Genomic DNA, 22298 nt, shown 5'->3' with positions numbered 1-22298 from the left:
CAAAGCCCGCGAACTCTGAAGCCATTTAACGCTGGTGATTTGTTGTAGTCTATTACGTGATTTACGTTTGTGTGTTACACTTGAGAAAATTGGCAAAATAAACAAACAAGCCACCCAAATTGACCGTTGCGATTAGAAAACAGTGTGCTGTTTCAGATTTCTTCGTAAGTAAATGTAACAAAGTGATACAGAAGCGAGTGAATGTGAGAAAACACTTGATGGAAGTGTTGATTGTAGTGTTCAGGACAACAATGACCAGTGTGAAATTTATGGTGTTCAAGACAACGATAATTCAAACATTAAAATTACATCGAAATTTCAATCATCAGGCAAATGGAAATTTCCGCAACCATGGTTGAATTACTAGTGTGGCTGCGCTAAGAAGAAGAATTGCGAAGAGTGAATTGTTCAGTAACTTTCCTAGTATTGCCGTCCAGAATTTCAAAGTTGTATCTGGATTTTCAGGGCCATTTAAACTGGAAAATTCTAAAAAGCACAAAAAGTACTATCCTCACTTGAAGTGTCAATAGGTTGAAAGTTTCAAGAAAAATCCTGCATGTGCACCCTTAGCTAAGCGCATAAAGAAAATGGATGGTAATACGGTATGCACCAAAATATAGAGTACTCATCTTTGTGCAGTGCGCATGCGTAAGCCTGAGCGTCTGCGTGTCATTTCATTGCCATGATGAATTGTTCGTTGTGTAAAGAATGTTGTTCTCTGTGATTGGAAGTGACAGTGGGTCTCCCGATTGAGGAAATAGTGTTTATAGTGGAGTATTATTTTCGCTCATGCGGAAACGGTTAGCAACACAGTTAAGCTATCTATTGTAAAAAAATTTCGTCGTACGGGTGGTGTATTGTGTCAACGCAAGGGAAGGTCTGGTAGGCCAGTAACTGTGTCAACAAATGAAAATCATGGACGTGTCCTAAATCAGGTGTTGCAGCCTCCAAAGCGAAGTCTTTGGCGAACAGCCCTGAAATTTAAACTTCAGCCCTACATCACTTTGACGATTGTTTAAAGACATAGGTGGATTTCCGTACCGAATACAGGTTGGGCAGCGATTGACCGAGCACGATAGTCTTGTCAAGGTGGAATATTGTGCACGATTTTTGGCCATGGTGTACGAGGATCCAGATTTCTTGTTCAGCATGTGGTTCTCCGACGAAAATCACATTCTCTTGGACGGTTTTATCAATCGCCAAACAACTCTTCTTGGTTTCGAGAGGCCAGACACTATAGTCCAGAAACCGCTACATAGTGTGCGTGTGACGATTTGATGTGCAGTGTCAGGAAACGGTGTGCTAGGTCTGTATTTCATAGAGAATGATGGTGCACCTCTTGCTGTTAACCAAAAACGCTATAGGAACATGGTGATCAGGCCATTTATTCAGGATCTGAGAAGGTTTTGTCGTGTCAGGAACATGCAGGTGAATAGACAGTGGTTCCAGTAAGACGGGGAGACCTGCCACACCGCTCGACGGACTATGGCTATGCTGCAAGAAACCTTTCCAGGACGAGTAATTTCCCGCGGGGCTGAGTTCCCTTACCCATCACATTCCACCGATCTCACATCACCTAATGCTTACGTGTGGGGAATGTTAAAGGAGCAAATTTTCAATTGTCCAAATCCACCCTAAACTGTGCCTGCATTACGTCAGAAGATTGTCTCGTTCTTCGGGACTCTGCAGCAACCTATGTTCCAGAATATGTCCGAAAATCTGCGTGATCGTTATGAACACTGCCTACAGCGCAATGGAGCATATTTTGAACATTAAATGTAAATTTTACACTATCATCTCGATAAGTAGGGACCTGAAAAAATCGCATTTGCGATAAATGCGAATTTTTTAATCTTGTACTGAATCCAAGCATACGGTAATTCTAATGTGGAATAAAATCATTTTTACACATAAATAGAAGTGCAACAAGATGCGAATTGTGATCCGAAATGTGAAATAAGTATGAACATGTGATTTTGGTGCGAATTCTGCAAAAATGTGCTATTTTATGGCAAACTACATAATTCAGTAAAATCGTCGGAAATACTCAAGATATGATGCATAAATCTTTTGACCGTTCCGATCAATGAAGAAAAGTAGCGGGTCGATTGCTGCTTGCTGACTAATTGATATTTACAATGGGAATAGCAAGGGGAATAAGATGTTTATCGATTATTATCGAAATGCAAATCAAGTGACACGGAAATGATAGACGCAGAGTTGTTGTCCTGTTGTTCAAAATTGAAACTAGTGAAGAGTAGAAAGTCGAACAATCGTTCAGGTTATGGGATGCACAACAAAAACTGGGTACGAAGGGCTCAGCAATATGCGAAGGATGGTTTCTATGACACAGATTCAGCGCCAGTGTTTTGCAAGTATTGTAATTGCCGAGTTGGGTGGGGAAAAAAGATAGCATTGTGAAACATGTTAAATCTGAAAAACACATGGGTAAGCGACGCAATAACGAAAGTTCAACCCCTGCTACTAGTACGTCTCAAAGAAAGCAATATTCTGTGTTTACACAGTTAGTTGTAAACGACGAAAAATTTCCAGAGATAACTTCTCGAAATGCACATTTGAAGTATTTGCCAAAGCAAATGTACCTCTGGAAAAGCTGGAAAGCAAAGAGCTAAGAGCCTGGATTACGGAGTTTTCAATTGAAGAGCTGCCATATGTGAGAACTCTAAGTGAAGTATATTAACCAAGTAAGTTTCGATTTTATTGATCGGGTACGGTTTAGGTACTACGACATGGAAACCAGCCTATACTACCTGCCGTACCCCGGATTTCCAAGCCTCTTTGTTGCAACACATTCAACTGACTTCAAGCGGCTTTCCCAATACAGCCACCGTTTTCCGTGTTGCACAGTTCTTGAGCAACCTACATTGCCATGCCATGTGCAGACACTTACACAAATTAAAGTTGCATATATATACAAAATTCCCTACTACAAATTCTTCTTCTAATATGTTTTTACATATAAGTAAACAAAATTACACGATTTTCATTACTTCAGTATTACGAACTATATTACGAAAATTTCCTAACCTAAGAATTTGGGGATCGTACATACGTACGGTTACAAGACACCCAGGACTTGTTCAGTTAGTTTTTGAGGGAAGTGTAGGCAGTGGCATGAAGTGCTGCATCAAATCATTCTATGAACTGATGACACAAACAACAAAAACAACAACAACATACCAAGGTCGATCAAATATAAATGGGAATTTTGTTTCTAAAAATCGACAGTTGGCAGGACTGGCCTTGCGTTTGTGGTATGTTTTGGCGGGACCGTTAGGAGTGGGAGAGCTTGCTGTTAGATATATCCCGCTGTTTTGTCAGTAACGCTCACGATGTCGGAGCAACAGGTGCACCCCTCCACTGCGCAACACATAATTATAAAATTTCTTGCTCGTGAGAGAAATTTTTTTTTTTGGCTAGCGGCTTTACGTCGCACCGATACAGATAGGTCTTATGGCGACGATGGGATAGGAAAGGCCTAGGAGTCGGTAAGAAGCAACTGTGGCCTTAATTAAGGTACAGCCCCAGGATATGCCTGGTGCGAAAATGGGAATCCACGGAAAACCATCTTCAGGGCTGCCGACAGTAGGATTTGAGCCCACCATCTCCCAGATGCAAGTTCACAGCCGCGCGCCCATGACTGCACGGCTAACTCGCCCAGTTGTGAAGGAGTTTGCCAGAGGTTGACTGCACAGTTGTGATCAAACATTGTCAAGGACGCGTGTATTTGCCTGGCATAAAAAAATTCAAGGAAGGATGAGAACGTGTGGAAAATCAGCAACACGATTGCCGTCCTCGGACCAGCATTACAGGCGAAAACATGCGTGCGGTTAAAGACATTATTAATGGCGATCGACGGGCGAGAGTATCAGAATTTGCAGAACAAGTCTGAATTAGTTACGGGAGCTGTCAAGCAATCATCACAAATGACCTAGAGTTGCGTAAAGTGTGTTCCAGATGGGTCTCTCGCCTTTTGACCGAAAATCTGAAGTGGAGGTGTTTGGAGGTCTGTCAGAGGCTTACAGCAAGGTTTGCGCAAGATGGTGAGGGATTTTTTAGTTGGATCGTCACCTGCGATGAAACATGGGTTCAGCACTACACTCCCGAATCCAAACAAGCCAGTAAGGAGTGGCGGAGGAAAGGGGAGGCAGCACCAGTGAAAGCCAAGACTAGACTGTCAGCTGGTAAGGTTCTTGCAACCATTTTTTTTTTTTTTTGATCGGTGAGGCATTTTGCTGATAGATTTTTTTGCATGAGGGACGCACAATCAGTGTTGGTTACAGCTGCGAGCTATTGAACAAGGCGAGGGTTGCATATCGCCGCAATCGAGACCAATTGATTCGACAGGTCGTCCTCCTCCACGACAATGCGCGGCCCCATACTGCAGCTCTGTCTCCGAGCTACAGGAAATGCACTAGACTACACTTGATAATCCTCCTTACAGCCTGGACTTATCACCCTGCGATTTCCATTTGTTCAGACCGCTTAGAAGCTCTAGGAGGGCAACGATTTTGAGATGACCAGAGTGTGGAAGACTTTGTGCGCAACTGGCTAGTGACACGACCCTGTTCTTTTTAGGATGAGGTCATCAAAAAGCTGCCCATACGCTGGGACTAATGCATTTCCAAAGCAGGGAACTATGTGGAAAAATAATTTGTAATTGGCTTGTGTTTCTCAATCAATGAATTTAAAAAATAAAAATAAAAAACAAGATACCGTTTATATTTGATCCCCCCTCGTTTTGTATTAACAGGAAATTGTGGCCATGATCGTGTTTAAGGCTAAGAACAACTAATCCCATCCACTGTATGGTTATCAGGCTCCTCACTTTAGGCCATTATCTAGGAAAAGTTTCCTCTGTACTTCTACACTCTTGGAAAGAGCTTGAGATAAAGTAGGATTTCTCCTGTGGAAATAAAATTGTCCAGGCTTGGTGGAACCACACAAACATCTTCCAACTGGCTACGAGGACTGGGTTGTATGGATATCTCGTAACTCAAGAACTGATATTGGCAGATCCAAATCTGCTCTTTAAACAATTGGGATTCACAGCAGAAGGCATGAAGTGCTCTATGGTGAAAAACAGTAAAACATGCATCAGTGCCCTTTGTGTCTGTCTTGCTGTTTTGAACAGGCCTCTTGCTAGCCAGTGTCAGCATCCTAGATGTGGCACGATTCTGGGCGAAAGCAATCTGGTTGATGAATTCGGCCATATCACTGCATTTCTCTTATCTTTTATATGTATATTGCTATATTTATTAGATACTAACATTTTTACATTGGTTCCTTATTGACTTCACTAAACATATACATTGTTAAGGATCCACTAATTCAATGCACTATTTAATCAGATAAGACATCTCATCAAGGTTCCCCATGGGGCTGAATCTTTGGTTCAGATTAATAAAAACGTTCTTAATATGTCTTTATTTTCGTTACGTAGAATATTGAATTTGGGTCTAAAGATGAAAAAGAATTATTGAAATCTGTCGTAAACTGTAGGCCGAATGTTTATTATTTTTTTGGCATTAAAATGTTCTTGGTATCTGATGCTAAAGTTTCTTCTATCTGATTAAATAGTGTATTGAATTGGTGGATTCTTAACAGTTATTTAGTTTCTTTTTGACATATTTTTTCAGTATGGTGTTAGGTTCCTCATAAACCATCACCACCATCAGTTCTCCACTCCAGCAGGCGAGTTCTGTCAGGGCAATTTTCTCAGCCATTAGTATTGTCGTATTTCCTCCTCAAGGTAGCAAAGTGAGGACTGGAATGCCTCGTCAGCCAACTGCACTGTTGCGAAGGATTAGACGCCTTCTTTGCGGAAGCTGCTGTTACAAAATTCATCATAACCTTGGCAAGTGGCTCTTACAAGGTTCTACCAACAAAGAAAAGGTTTTTAAAAAAAGGGGCATTTCTCCTTTACGAGGTGGTTTGAAAACTTCTCGGAATGTACTAGAATGAAGTATCTTACCTCGGTGGAACTGCTTTTATTTTTCAACATAGTCTCCCTGTAGACTAATGCATTTGGTCCAGCGATGTTCCAATGCCTTGATCCCATCTCGGAAATGAGATTCCTCCAGGCCTGCAAAATACCTCTCCAATTCGGCTGTCAGTTCTTCCCTTGTAGAAAATCTCTGTCCACCGAGGAAAATTTTCAGCTTGGGGAATAGATGAAAGTCTGATGGTGCCAAATCAGGTGAATAAGTTGGATGTGGCAACAATTCGTACCCCAGTTCATGAAGTTTTGCCATGGCAATAACACTTGTGTACGGCGGAGCGTTGTCCTGATGAAAGATGACCTTTTTCCTTGCCAAACCAGGCCTTGTTTCACGTATCTTTTCCTGTAGTTGGTCTAGGAGGTTTGCATAGTATTGCCCCGTAATTGCTTGGCCAGTAGGAAGATAATCTATCAACAGAATGCCTTTTGCATCCCAGAAAACTGAAGCCATGACCTTTCCGGCCGAACGCACTGCCTTTGCTTTCTTTGGTGGTGATGAATCAGCATATTTCCACTGCTTTGACTGCTGTTTTGTCTCTGGGGTATAGTAGTGGACCCAAGTTTCATCTGTAGGCACAAACCGGCGCAAAAAATCGTGTTGGTTGCACTGAAAACGGGCCAGACTTTGTTCGGACATTTCCAATCTGGTGCGTTTATTGTCCAGTGTCAAGAGCCGCTGCACCCATCTTGCGGATAATTTTTTCATACCCAATTCTTCAGTTAAAATATAATACACCCGTTCAGAAGACATCCCTACAGCTTCAGCAATCTCCCGCACGTTCAGTCGACGATCCTCCATGACCATTTTATGCACTTTTGCGATAAATTCTGGGGTCGTAACACTTTTTGGCCGTCCACTGCGCGGATCATCATCCAAGCTCTCCCGACCAAATTTAACACTTTCATCACTACCATATTTTAACATGGATCCTGGCTGTGAACTGGGTCTTTTTGCTAATTTTTAACACGTTATTATGGAACAGCGAAACATATTACATGCTTGATTTTTGTGCCATATGAAGGTGTCAACCATCCAAAATGAAGATGTTAATCAACAAGTGAATATCTGAAGTAATTTAATTATACTAGTCTTATGAAAAACATGAAAAAATAGTACAGAAAAAATTTACATTGAGGTTATACCAATAAGCTTGCTCAAACAATAAAAAATAATCATTTAATGCGACTAATTAGGCCACAAATTAACACAAATGCAGTGGAATAAAATATTTACCTATTTAGGAATAGTTTGTTTTCGTATGGTAGTCCTAAAAACATTGGACTATACACAGTCCTACTTTGCACTAACATCTACTCCCTTTTCTGACGTGCTTACCAGTTTCCTTCTTGCCCCCGCCTGATTATAGCTTGCAATAACGAGTAGCTTTTACACATATGTAAAATTGTTGCAGAAAACCAATAAATTTTGTGAAGTATTACTGCAGACCACCGGTGCCACATGGAATTTTCCTTCAGTTTGCCCTGACGTTTCATTGCCGCAATTGTCGTACCTGCATATCTGTTAGTTGCTGTTTTTATATTTTTGATCAGATCGTCACTAAAATATTACTGAAACAATCCATTTCGTCACTCCCCGCGCAAAACTGAGTAGAACCAGATGCCGACTGGAAGACAGGTAGCTGTAGTTGGTCATCTGTTTTTGACCATTTATCATCAGGTTCAGATCTAGCAGATGTTCCAGGCACAGGTGAATCATCAGCCTGCGTCTCTTCATCTAAAAAAAATAAACCCAAATTTCTGTAGGTGAAGTATTTCTATCGTTTGTATTCGGAGTAAAATAATACAGCTGAACACTTATGTTCCAAAGTGACGAAGTAAATAAAAATCTTACCTGAACTGTCGCTTGATACGTTATCCGGTTCGTAAGCAGGGTCGTCATCACTTTCATCCATCTCTGAACCCGCTTCTCCCGATAAAATATCACTTCGGTAGAGGTCACGGCAAGGAGAAAATACCCTGTTTATCGTTTCATCGGTAGAGGTCACGGCAAGGAGAAAATACCCTGTTTATCGTTTCATTTTGAAATTCCCGAAAACTGCTGCATATCTAGTGGTCACTAGATCAACTATTACCTCCAACCAAGGGACGGGAACCGTACGTGATACGTTCAGCTGGATATAAACACACGAGAAAATCACGCCTGTATCATATACGGGCGCCGTCCAGAAGCAGGAAAGCAGCGCGCCCGTATCCCATACGGGCATAGTGTTGAAAGTGTTAAACTCGCTGGTCCACTTGGCAGCAGTTGAAAACGAAGGAGCAAAGTCCCCCAGTGTGTTCTGAAAGTCCGCATGAATTTCCTTTGCTTTCATACCTTTCTTTACAAAGTATTTAATCACTGCTCGAATCTAAGTTTTTTCCATTGTCACAAATCACTATGCGGGAACAACAACAGTCATCACTACCACACTCCTGCAGCTAGAGCACTGACGCGCCACGTGTTCACTCACAAAGGATGTGTGATTATTGCGCGGGAACCTCGAGAACTTTTCAAACCGTCCTCGTATCACTCGTCCTTTATCCCGGCTTGTGACTAGCAGAGCCTTGTCTCCCATATGTTGGGCCCTGGTTGGTGTATAGTAGGTTCCTCCTATTTTCTTCTCTTCTAAACCTTAATTATGTGAAATTCCTTGGAATTGTGCTATTTTCTTGTTGAGAGCACGTATTTATTACTTTACTTGGAGTAGCTACCACGAGCATGATATTTCCAGTAATCTAATCAATTGTTATTGTCAGTGTCAATTTTTCATTTGCAGAAGATGCAGTCTGATACGGATGACAGCGAAAAAAGTGACTGCGATTATAAACTTCATAGCATTCCAGCTCGTCAAGCTGTGAAACCACCTCATGAAAAATACGGTCGACGGTCAAAGCGATTTGATTCTTTCGATCTTGATGACCTGGATGAACAGGTTTGTAGTAACTCTTTCTTTGGAAGAATATATTGTATAATTTCTTCTGCACCAAGCTGAGAATGAAAGGTATGTTGATATCAAATTTCATCAACTCCGTTAGTCAAATATAACTAGTTTAATGAATGGGTCGGTACAGGTAAAATGAAGATACCAAGTGAATTTAGAATTTTTACTTGTGTGAGGACAGTTCCGTTGGTAAAAACTAATTTTGTTACTTGATACTGTTTCTGTGTCGTAATTGCAAATCTACAAATTTATTTTTAAATATGTTATCCATATGTACATCATAAAGGGGTTTTTGTTGTTCATCACACACATTTCTAAAAATGTTCAAAAATGACTGTATTTAGAATCTGAATTTGAGGCGTAAGCTGTCTTAATTGGTTACACTGAGATGTGTGTATGAAGGGGTTGTAAAGATAGTTAAATTTGTGTTTTATTTAAATTACAAGAAAATACAATTTTTTAATGTCATCAAAATTGTTCTGCTCATAATAAAAAATTCCATTATCTCAATTTTTTAACTTGACCATGGGTGCAACAGTATGACAATCATAATTTCTGTATTTGTTTTTCATCCCAATATTTTTCGCTTTGAAGGAAGGTTTTCAGTATGATGCATTCTCATTCTTTGTAGTCAGTTTCTTTAAATTTCCTGTATATTCCTATTTAGGTACATGAATGGGAATAAAAAAAAGAAGCATTATGAATGACCTTCATCTATGTATAGAAACTGTAACCAATATAGTACTTTTCAGTAATTGTATGATGCTGGAATTGCTATATAAATACAGGGTATTAGTATGTAGTGTGACAACCTGAAGTGGCAGTGCTGGTCTGCACCTTTGTATTTAGATAATTGTATAGTTAATGAACGTCATGCTAGTCTCTTAATCCATTCATACTCTGTTGGCTAAGGATGGATACTTGTGTATAAGACCTAGTGAATTTGTCACTTGGCAAATGTGGTGTTTAGAGGATTTTGTGTGTTGTTGGTCCCGAGTGTGGTTATATGTCATCCTGTTGGGAGAATGCACCATCCTTTTGTATGCCACCTTTTGCAGAAAAATTGTGAATTTCCACTACACAATGATAGAGGGAGTTAAGGTCTTGACAGTGGGATACATGCTGAAATGTTCTGCCCGTGTGGTCTCTGCTGGATGAAGAAGTGGCTTGACCAAGTTTAAGATGGTATCTTGTGTATCATTGAGGAAATGATTATTTCATCTAGGAAATGGAATACAGGCGAACGTTCCTTATTGCCTTATTGATCACTGTGTCAATTTATTGAGAATGTTACACTTCAACATATCCCATATGAAATGGAGACAGTGGAGACACATAGGGGGCCCTACTATTTGACAGGACTAACCCAGATGAACATAATGTGAATTTCTGTGTTGCAGAGCTAGATATTGCTGTACCATTGTAAAAACTTTGAGTATATTCAAAAATTTTGGTTTACAAATTCATTAATCTTTGGATTTTACATGTCGGACTTGCCACAGTACTATTCTGTAAATAAAACCCTCCTGGGTGGGTTGGGGTTTCAGCATTCATGTTAAGCAATATGCGATTCTCTATCAAGGGAATTGTTTGGGATGGACCTTACCTATTGCTATGAAACTTGATCAGTTAAGACATCATAAACTACCGGGCGAGTTGGCCGTGCGTGTAGAGGCGCGCGGCTGTGAGCTTGCATCCGGGAGATAGTAGGTTCGAATCCCACTATCGGCAGCCCTGAAGATGGTTTTCCGTGGTTTCCCATTTTCACACCAGGCAAATGCTGGGGCTGTACCTTAATTAAGGCCACGGCCGCTTCCTTCCAACTCCTAGGCCTTTCCTATCCCATCGTCGCCATAAGACCTATCTGTGTCGGTGCGACGTAAAGCCCCTAGCAAAAAAAAAAAAACACACATCATAAACTTAATGGTAAAACAACTTATAAACTTCATTATGGGTTCTGTGTTGACTTTACATGATCAATTTTTATTCCTTGACAATATAATACTTAATTTCACCTGTTCAATACTTCTTCCACTACTTCTAATTAAATAGTCAGTATATGGTTAGCACATGTTTTGGCCCAGTTAGGCCATCTTCAGCTAAAATATTACAAATTTAAATATTACAATTAAACAAATACAAAATTTTGCCATTGATTGTGGTCTGTTATAAAATGAGAGTTGATATATTAAAACATGATGTGGGTTCTTTAAAAAGATTAGTTAAAATGATCTTTGACTTGCTGTGTAGGGGGAAGATAATGCACATCCGTAAATGTTCAATGTTGATAGAATAAGTTTAATGCTGCTAAAATTTTTCAGTTGTGAGCCTTAATTGTTTATGGATGTTAGTGGTCATTATGAAAGCCTATGAAGTTGTTGGTCATTATGAAAGCCTATGAAGTTAAGTTCTTGTAAGATGAATAGGTCTTCTATAAAAAGTTGAGCCTAGTATGAAAGAATGGATCGGAAGATAAGTTAATAGTATGCTATGAAAAAGGATGGGTTCATTATTAACAGTACTTACGTTCTGCCTTCTAGCCCTTGTTGTATTGAAGTGAAATTGTCAAAGTGTGTATAAAGTGATGCTTGTCCTGTCTTGTGGTGAGTGAGAGGAGGTAAATGTTGGAGGGGTGGTGGTTGTGTTGACTGGGGAAGAGTTCAAAACTTAATTTTGAGTATATTGCCAGAGATTTAATCGTTTGTAAAAATGTGTTGATATTCAATAGCTCATCAAGCACTGTTAGTTTTTCCTTGTGATTTCATTAAGATTATAAGCGAAGTTAGTACGTGTAGATTTTCTAGTATGTTGAGGTTCCTTTATTGGCTGTTGAGATGAAAGGTCATGTCTCACAAGGGGAGGTCACAATGTCCACATCACTGATTTTGTTCAAATTTTGTAGGTTGGTAGTACTACATCACAAAAACACGCTGGCAAAGTAGTAGCGCACAACTCTTGAACATTTTCGAAAAAAGCGATTTTGAAAATGTCGAAAAAAGTTAAGAGTTTAGCAAGCCAGGTACCATCAGGGGAGACACTGTGGCACGGTGGTTGAGTGGTTAAGGTTCTCCACTTCAGTTATGAATATGGCGAGTTTGAGTCACACTGCCACCAGCTTTTTACCCCCCTTTTCCCCCCTTTTTTCATCTATTAAAAATTAATTTTCTTCTATTACTGTCAAAATAGATTTAAACATTTTCTTTCCCAGTAATTCGGCCTCTTCTTTAATCTCTACAGTCACCGGGATCCAGTAAGCAATTTATATAAAGAAGGTGCTCCACGTAAGCTATGGCCCTTTTCAACTGTTTATTTATTGCTTGCTCTCCGGGAACTCGTTTGAACTTTGCATAGCTTCACATTCAAAAACACTTTCATTCAAACATAATTCAACATGAGATCTCCATGCCGATCGAACTTATGATGCGCACGTCTGGTTACATCGCATACAACCGTTACACGACACAACGCGGTCAGTGACTAACTGCTACACTCATTCACAACATGAGGAAGAAAAGGATCAGGAAATGTCGGAAGAAAGTCGAGGCGAGCGTCACTCGAACTCGCCATCTTCATAACTGAAGTGGAGAACCTTAACTACGTGACCACCGCGCCACAGTTTCTTGCTTGATGGTGCAGGGCATACCTCTCATAACCTTTCTAGACATTTTCAAAATCTCTTTTTTCCAGAAATTTTTTAGTGTTGCACACTACTGCTTTGCCAATGTGTTTCTGTGATGTAGTACTACCAACTAAATCGGTGATGCAGACATCGTGACCTCCCCTTGTCAGTTAATAGTGGAAAACTTGTGATTATTATTGATCATGTTTTGATTCAGAGCAAAAAATCTTCTGTGTGTATTGGTGTTAATATATTCTTTATAACGTGTATTGAGGTTTCTACCAGTTTGACCTGTGTATTGCAACAGTAAATGCCCGTACTTTGGGTTTAACGAGCATGAGACTTCACGCAGGGCGTGTACGGTACATTAATGGAGTGACACAGAGAGAGAGGTTTGTTCAAATAAAGTTCGTGGAATTTTATTTGAAACTGTCTAAATGTATTGATGGAAGATCAAATTTTGTATCACCTCTGTACAGAAGATAAGTCGGGTATGACCATACCCGCGTCCTGTGGCTGGCGATGCTCCTCGTAGGTCGGCTGCTCCCCTCGTTCCACCACGGATCAGCTCTCTGCACCCTGGAACCACGACTCCTCCAGCGATGCAAGCCATAGACCATGGTCTCTCAAATGCCTAAAATCTCACGCATGCAAACCAAGGCGCACAGGCTCCGTGCACTGTGCATCAGTCCGACTCGGCTCAACTTGGCTTGATTCAATTGGTTTATTGTGCTGAGAGCGACGAAGCGTTTGATGATAGACGGCTTATTTATCAGTGAAAGAGATAAGCACAAGACAACATAATAATGGAGCAACCTGTTTCGAAGAAAGCCAAGACTTAGGAAAGTCCATTTCGACCGAACTGGGAACTTTCGCACTTGTTTTTTGTCGGTCGTGACGATAAAACCAAATGCTTCATCTGAGGGACAATAATTATGTGATCATCAACATGATATATTTTTCAATAGAAAGACTTGGCTCAAATTCTACCAGAATTTGTCAAAGGAAGATTTTTCTGAGCTGCATCAAAAAGCAGCTAAGATTATTTCTGTGTTAGGTTCCACATGCATATGTGAAAGGGTTTTTTTTTTTTTTTCCTTTTTTGACTTGTAAAGAAAACTAGATAGCGTGCGATTATTTCTGATGGTAATTTAAAGAATGTTCTCTGTCACAGGTGTAGAATGTATTGAAAGTGGAAAGTGTTTATTGAAGACTTTATTTGTAAACCTTCCATAGTACTTACTGTATGATCTGAAGTGTGGTGATATAATGTTTTATTTGTATTCCATGTAACGACCTAACCTGTACAGTGTAATATTTTGGTAACATATGGTATTTGTAAATAGTAGATTTCGGTTCTATATTTACTGGAAGTATCCAGAAAGTTGTTACATGAATTTTTGTACAGGGTGTGTTGCCTTTGTTGGTTATGTATTCTAGAAAGTATTTTCTGACTGTTCTGGAAATGGAAGATTCGCGATCGTGCGTATTCTAGAAAATTATTTAAAGTTCGCGACTGAAGTAGGAGTTGTGATTGGTGAATCTGGGTGGCGATAGGCGGGCCCCTGCTTTCTGATTGGCTACTCCAAGGCCAGAGTTCCCCTTTTAAAGAGAACAAGGCACCATTCGTGGTCTGTCTGTGGTCTGTGAGCCGTCTGGTTGTCCGAAGTTTTGACGTCTCGCTACCGGGATGGGCCACTTTGGAGTAAGCCCTCTTGATTTCCGTTCCAGCTTAAATTTCCTGTAATGTTCGCGTTGTTTTTTTTTCATATAGGAGTCTGTCCTAAACTCTCCTAGATTCGCCACTTAATTATTTATGATTCCTTAGTTTTTCAGCTGGGCTTGCCTGTTTGTTTTCGAGGCATTCCCCGTTCCTTGTTTCGCTAAATATGTAAATTGTAGTTTAATATATTTACCTTGGGGTTTTGCCTCTGGTAATTCCGTGTCACTTGATGTAGGCCAGAGTTTTTGAAAAGTACGTTTAACTTCACTGTAAATTGTAATAGCGTATTACGTTCCTTCTTACCTACTAAATTGCATTGTACAACTGGATTTATAACTAGATGTATAGTTTGTTTGAATCTTTGAACTTATAGGAAGCTATTGTCAAGGAACGTGTATTAATAATTGGTGTGTCTCAGCAGAACATGCAGGTTGCATTTTACTATCGTTATGTGTCGGTACCTTCCGCATGGCGGAATTTGTTCGGAATTTATTTGTAAAGTCCATTTGTAAATAATGTTTTGAAAATTAAGGATCATGGTTGATTATTTCTGAAACTGCAACCTAAGCCATATCCATGCCCTCGGTAGGTTCCCACCTCCTTCCCACCTTCCTGGTTTATTGTCATCAAATTGGCTCTACTGATATTTACTAATTTTGTTATCTGAGGAGATCCGCGTAGTTTCAGCAAGATGTTTCACTAAGTGTGTAGTGGTTTTGGTACTGTGTAATTGCACTTAATTTCCTTCCTTTACTGTGTTTAGTGTTTTGTTTAGTGTAACCGCTGTAGTAACTGTCACACTCTCAGAATTGCTGTCCGCCGATCACTTGTTCCAGACATTACTGGTATAATTGCAAAGAAAAAGGAAAAGAAGCGATAGAGAAGATAAGTTGTCTGCTCAAACAAAATGGAAGGAAGAGATTTTTAACACCGGTAACCTTGTCCCATACCAATGAGTGTCTCGCTCATCGCTCGTAAACATCTCGCAGCGAGTGGGGAAACAGCATATCCCGTAGGCAATGGAGACAGATTTAGGGAAAGAGGATTGGGAGTTTGCACTCTGGTAAACGTAATGAAGTCGTCTCTTGCGCCGTGCAGTGCACAGGTGCGTGCACCCTGTGAGGCCCTGCTCTAGACGTTCTGGAAGGTCTGGATGGTCTTGAAGATGTAGCAGTTCGGTTACTGAGATTGGTCACTTGAAATATAGACGTGAACACACGTATTTAAACTTGTGGACATGCTAATTTGGAAAGCGGCTTCTGCACAGATGAAAAAAGAAATAAGTTTAAAAATGATTCATAACACCAATGAACTGTGCACTCGAAGGAATAGAGTAGTAACTTTACACGATAGAATGTCAATGAAATCTAATCCGTGGTTTAAGATTGATCATTTGAAAATAAACTTTTTCGCGCTCGACTGTTTACTGGAATCGAACACGCAACACAATCATATCACTTGTGAGTAAGGAAATAGTCAAATGTTAATAAAATCAAACTCACAAAATAAATAATTTTGCCATTTAGAAAAATATTGTAGTACCCTTTCATACAGTCAAATGTCAGTGGAATCGACAATTTCAAATTACGTGACACTTGGCATAAAATGGAGTCCTACAACTTGGAGAGAAATATTTACGCAGTTCATTAATCACTTTGATTTGTCAGAAAGAAAATACTTTGCTTCGTGAAATTAGTCTCGTTCACACACATTTGTTGTAAGTAATAATAATAATAATAATAATAATAATAATACTGGACAAATAAATGAAAATCGGTCCTGTTCGCTAACAGTTTCTGTCTCAACCACACGTAAAGTCAAATTCTACTTGAATAAACACAAGTCCTAACATACAGATCTTATTCTATTATTTACAGAAATGTTTTAAGTACTTGTGAAATATTCACCACTTAAGAAAAATTATAAGTTTCAATCAATCAATACTGATCTGCATTTAGGGCAGTCGCCCAGGTGGCAGATTCCCTATCTGTTGCTTTCCTAGCCTTTTCCGAAATGATTTCAAAGAAATTGGAAATTTATTGAACATCTCCCTTGGTAAGTTATTCCAGTCCCTAACTCCCCTTCCTATAAATGAATATTTGCCCCAGTTTGTCCTCTTGAATTCCAACTTTATCTTCATATTGTGATCTTTCCTACTTTTATAAACGCCATTCAAACCTATTCGTCTACTAATGTCATTCCACGCCATCTCTCCGCTGACAGCTCGGAACACACCACTTAGTCGAGCAGCTCTTCTTCTTTCTCTCAATTCTTCCCAACCCAAACATTGCAACATTTTTGTAACGCTACTCTTTTGTCGGAAATCACCCAGAACAAATCGAGCTGCTTTTCTTTGGATTTTTTCCAGTTCTTGAATCAGGTAATCCTGGTGAGGGTCCCATACACTGGAACCATACTCTAGTTGGGGTCTTACCAGAGACTTATATGCACTCTCCTTTACATCCTTACTACAACCCCTGAACACCCTCATAACCATGTGCAGAGATCTGTACCCTTTATTTACAATCCCATTTATGTGATTACCCCAGTGAAGATCTTTCCTTATATTAACACCTAGATACTTACAATGATCCCCACAAGGAACTTTCACCCCATCAATGCAGTAATTAAAACTGAGAGGGCTTTTCCTATTTGTGAAACTCACAACCTGACTTTTAGCCCCGTTTATCAACATACCATTGCCTGCTGTCCATCTCATAACATTTTCGAGGTCACGTTGCAGTTGCTCACAATCTTGTAACTTATTTATCACTCTATAGAGAATAACATCATCCGCAAAAAGCCTTACCTCTGATTCCACTCCTTTACTCATATCATTTATATATATAAGAAAACATAAAGGTCCGATAACACTGCCCTGAGGAACTCCCCTCTCAACTATTACAGGGTCAGATAAAGCTTCACCTACTCTAATTCTCTGAGATCTATTTTCTAGAAATATAGCAACCCATTCAGTCACTCTTTTGTCTAGTCCAATTGCACTCATTTTTGCCAGTAGTCTCCCATGATCCACCCTATCAAATGCTTTAGACATGTCAATCGCGATACAGTCCATTTGACCTCCAGAATCCAAGATATCTGCTATATCTTGCTGGAATCCTACAAGTTGAGCTTCAGTGGAATAACCTTTCCTAAAACCGAATTGCCTTCTATCGAACCAGTTATTAATTTCACAAACATGTCTAATATAATCAGAAAGAATGCCTTCCCAAAGCTTATATACAATGCATGTCAAACTTACTGGCCTGTAATTTTCAGCTTTATGTCTATCACCCTTGCCTTTATACACAGGGGCTACTATAGCAACTCTCCATTCATCTGGTATAGCTCCTTCGACCAAACAATAATCAAATAAGTACTTCAGATATGGTACTATATTCCAACCCATTGTCTATAGTATATCCCCAGAAATCTGATCAATTCCAGCCGCTTTTCTAGTTTTCAACTTTTGTATCTTATTGTAAATGTCATTGTTATCATATATAAATTTTATTACTTCTTTGGCCTTAGTCTCTTCCTCTATCTCGACATTATCCTTGTAACCAACAATCTTTACATACTGCTGACTGAATAATTCTGCCTTTTGAAGATCCTCACATACACACTCCCCTTGTTCATTAATTATTCCTGGAATGTCCTTCTTGGAACCTGTTTCTGCCTTAAAATACCTATACATACCCTTCCATTTTTCACTAAAATTTTTATGACTGCCAATTATGCTTGCCATTATGTTATCCTTAGCTGCCTTCTTTGCTAGATTCAATTTTCTAGTAAGTTCCTTCAATTTCTCCTTACTTCCACAGCCATTTCTAACTCTATTTCTTTCCGGTCTGCACCTCCTTCTTAGTCTCTTTATTTCTCTGTTATAATAAGGTGGGTCTTTACCATTCCTTACCACCCTTAAAGGTACAAACCTGTTTTCACATTCCTCAACAATTTCTTTAAACCCATCCCAGAGTCTGTTTACATTTTTATTTACCGTTTTCCACCGATCATAGTAACTTTTTAGAAACTGCCTCATACCTGCTTTATCAGCCATATGGTATTGCCTAACAGTCCTACTTTTAAGACCTTCCTTTCTATCGCATTTATTTTTAACTACCACAAAAACAGCTTCATGATCACTAATACCATCTATTACTTCAGTTTCCCTATAGAGCTCATCTGGTTTTATCAGCACCACATCCAGGATATTTTTCCCTCTGGTTGGTTCCATCACTTTCTGAATCAGCTGTCCTTCCCATATTAACTTACTTGCCATTTGTTGGTCATGCTTCCTGTCGTTCGCATTTCCTTCCCAATTGACATCTGGCAAATTCAGATCTCCCGCTACAATCACATTTCTTTCCATGTCGTTTCCCACATAGCTGACTATCCTATCAAATAATTCCGAATCCGCATCAGTGCTACCCTTTCCCGATCTGTACACTCCAAATATATCAAGTTGCCTATTATCTTTAGAAATGAGCATTACACCTAGAATTTCATGTGTCTCATCTTTAACTTTTTCGTAGCTTACAAATTCTTCTTTCACCAGAATGAAAACTCCCTCTCCCACCTTTCCTATCCTATCTCTACGATACACACTCCAGTGCCGTGTGAAAATTTCTGCATCCATTATATCATTTCTCAGCCATGGTTCAACTCCTATTACAATATCTGGTAAATATATATCTATTAAATTACTTAATTCTATTCCTTTCTTTACAATACTTCTACAGTTCAACACTAACAATTTTATGTCATCCCTACTTGATTTCCAGTTCCCTGTTCCCTTATCACCACTCCCTAGGCCATCCCGTTTCCCTGAATGTACCTCCCTATTACCCTTCCTAACAAATTTCCTAACTTATACGTACCACTGCGGTTTAAATGAAGGCCATCCGAGCGCAGATCCCTATCTCCTACCCACCCATTAGGATCTAGAAATTTCACTCCCAGTTTCCCACATACCCACTCCATAGTCTCATTTAAATCCCCAATCACCCTCCAGTCAGTATCCCTCCTACACAGTATTCCACTAATAACAATCTCCGCTTTCTTAAACTTCACCCGTGCTGCATTTACCAGATCCCACACATATCCAACTATGTTGGTACTTATATCAGCTTGCCTTACGTTGTTGGTACCAACGTGAAACACTACCACCTTCTCCTTCCCCTCCTCCCTCTCTTCTACTTTCCTCAACATCTGCCTCAACCTAATTCCTGGATAACATTCTACCCTGGTTCCCTTTCCTCCACACACTTTCCCCACGTGTCTAACGATGGAATCCCCCATGACCAGAGCCTCAACTCTACCCACCTCATTTGATCCCCTCCCCTCCTGGTCAGCCCTATCTTTCCTGATAGCTGCAGAAGCTACTTCCTCCTCCCTTTTCTCCTTCCCATGACCCTGTTCCACCTGTCTTTTCCTATCCTCTACTCTACATTTCCCTTTCCTACCTTTTCCCTTCCTCCTACTTCCATGCATCTCAGCAACAGTTCCCTGTCCCTCATCTTCCCTCTGTTGTTCTACCTGGAGTGACTCGTACCGATTTCGCACAGACACCTGTCCTGAATTCTGTTCCTGAATAGAGCCCTTGGCCTGCAATCTTCTTCCCCTTAGAACATTAGACCACCTGTCTTCTACAACTCCTCCCTTTCCTTCCCCTCCCTCTTGTACACCTACTGTAACCTGTACATTGTTTGAGGGAGTCCTATCTTCCTTCCTGTCTTCTGTGAGAATCCTAATTATCTCCCTCAAACTTTCCAACTCCTCCCTCATACCCCTCAATGCCTCACCACACCCACAATAAGTACACTCGCGCTCCTTAGCCATTCTTTACGGGGGGAAAATTTTAAATTAAAAAATAAAGTAACTTATTTGCAAAAAAAATAAATGAACGGAGGGATATATTGTCAGGGATAGTACACAACAATAAGGTAATTAATATACGACTACACTACAATACTACTTAGTCGTGCTCCATTTTTTTTAAAATCCTACAACCCCTAACAGGATGAAAACTGCTGTTAATTACTGAATATCGAAAGTAATACACAAGAACTACACAATTCCAAACTGCAATTAAGCCTATCCTAATTTCAACAATATTTTTGTAAGAGTTTCTACGGATACCTCTACTACACCAGTACTACACAAATATTTTACAATAATAAAATAAGCACACTAAATTCTAATAGGATATTACTCGTATACTACTGTACAGTACACTACAGTAATTTTTAAACTACTTTCAGACGTATCCTAATTACGATACCGGTACCGTACCGTATGTCACTACTAAGCACAACAGAAATGAAATTTGCAAGAACTACTGTACTCAAAGATTACCAACGAAGCTAAATGCTTAGACAAATTATTATTAGTATTAGGGTCTAATAGATACACACGAAAGATAACACACGAATATAGCAGGCAAGATACGGCATTATCTAAATGTACTGTATCTATACTACAATGTATCTACACTACACTATACTGCGTTTGGTTAAATGCTTAAGTATCAAAAGGATTGCCGTACACGAAGAAAAACACGAATATAACTGGCAAGATACTATCTAATATATTATACCTTATCTTCACTACAATTCTACTGAAATGTGGTTATGTGATTTTTACAGCTGGTGGATTACTATTATTTTCCCTACTCCACGGGACGGAGAAAAAAAAGTGTCCTTAATTAGGCCTACTGAAAAATACAATAATTTCTCAAATATTTCTGTCAAAACTACTACTACTACTCCAGGGACTTGAACTGCAATTACTGGGATATATTAACTTTATTATTATTAGCTAACCGCTCATAAATACTGAAAGATCGAGGGAGCGAAATATAAATTACGGATACTAACTACCTACTAAGAAGTACAAATGAATGGAATACAAGATCAGCTGATTTTTATTTATATTTACTTGACTACACTACACCCTTTGTTCACGACTGTAGCCAACAATGCAATATTTGAATATGAGGAGCAACAATTATCAATAACAATACGACTGTTAACTATTACCGCGTAATCTCTTTAACTTCTTTTTAAATGGAAATTTACAGGCGTATCGTGTTTTTTAATGTAGTAAATTATTACCTTCGCGATAGTTTGAACGTATATCTATACGAAATACCGGAGAAGTTGCTGCAGAAGTTACGGTACTATTCCTTATGATAATCTGCCTTTGTAAGTACAACCAACGAACCTACAGATATTTACAAATATTTTTAAAGTTAATATTGTTACCTAAAGTATTACCTAAACCTAAATTTGAAACAAGGTGCACCTAGCTAGCCTACTTAACCTAGAAAACGTAATTTACTGAAGACCAACTGAATTACTTGTTACAAAATTTAATTAATTATTACTACTCCCAATTTCTAGCAACAAGCACTAAACACCACTATATAAACAGCACTAAATGAATCAGATATACACAAAATTAAGCTATTTCAGTAGGTTTTCACTACTTTATCACTACAATAATGCAAGAGCTCTCTCAACAGCCAACCGTTCTCAAGCGCATCCAACAACGCTGTTATGAAGTCTGTAAGTTAATTTATCAGAGAAAAATATCGATCACTTAGAAGTGTTCGTCACTTAAGAAATAAGTCTTACGAAACAGTTCTACATGTTGTTAACTGTCGAAATATTTTAGTCACTTGACGTTCTACAAGTTCTATCACATAAGTCAAACTTTGTCAGTCGAAAATATTCCTATCACCTTGAAACGTTAGTACTTGGAAAAATTGCAAGTTCTAACACAGTTGTTTCAGATCGAAGAAATAGTTAATCGTCTTGAAATGTTACTATCGGCAAAAACACAAGTTCTTCCACACTGTTCAGAATTTAAGTTCACCACTGAAATAATTCAATCACTCATAAATGGATAAACACTGAAGAAAATTAAAAGTTCAATTCTGTCACTGCAGAGTTTAAGTTCCGACACCGTTGAAATAAATCAGTCACTTGA

General features: G+C 39.3%; 1 protein-coding gene across 1 annotated transcript in view; it reads left to right on the top strand.

Annotated features, from left to right (window-relative positions):
• Positions 1 to 22298, top strand: part of LOC136864226 (lysine-specific demethylase 5A) — an 843789-nt gene that overhangs the window by 87576 nt on the left and 733915 nt on the right. The window contains exon 5 of the mRNA XM_067140948.2: positions 8800 to 8955. Coding sequence (XP_066997049.2) covers positions 8800 to 8955 — 156 coding nt within the window. The remainder of the gene's footprint in view (positions 1 to 8799; positions 8956 to 22298) is intronic.

The sequence above is a fragment of the Anabrus simplex genome, chromosome 2 (assembly GCF_040414725.1).
Source record: "Anabrus simplex isolate iqAnaSimp1 chromosome 2, ASM4041472v1, whole genome shotgun sequence".
Lineage (NCBI taxonomy): Eukaryota > Metazoa > Arthropoda > Insecta > Orthoptera > Tettigoniidae > Anabrus > Anabrus simplex.
The sequence above is the reverse complement of the archived record's forward strand: the minus strand, read 5'-3'. Positions and strand labels throughout refer to the sequence as shown.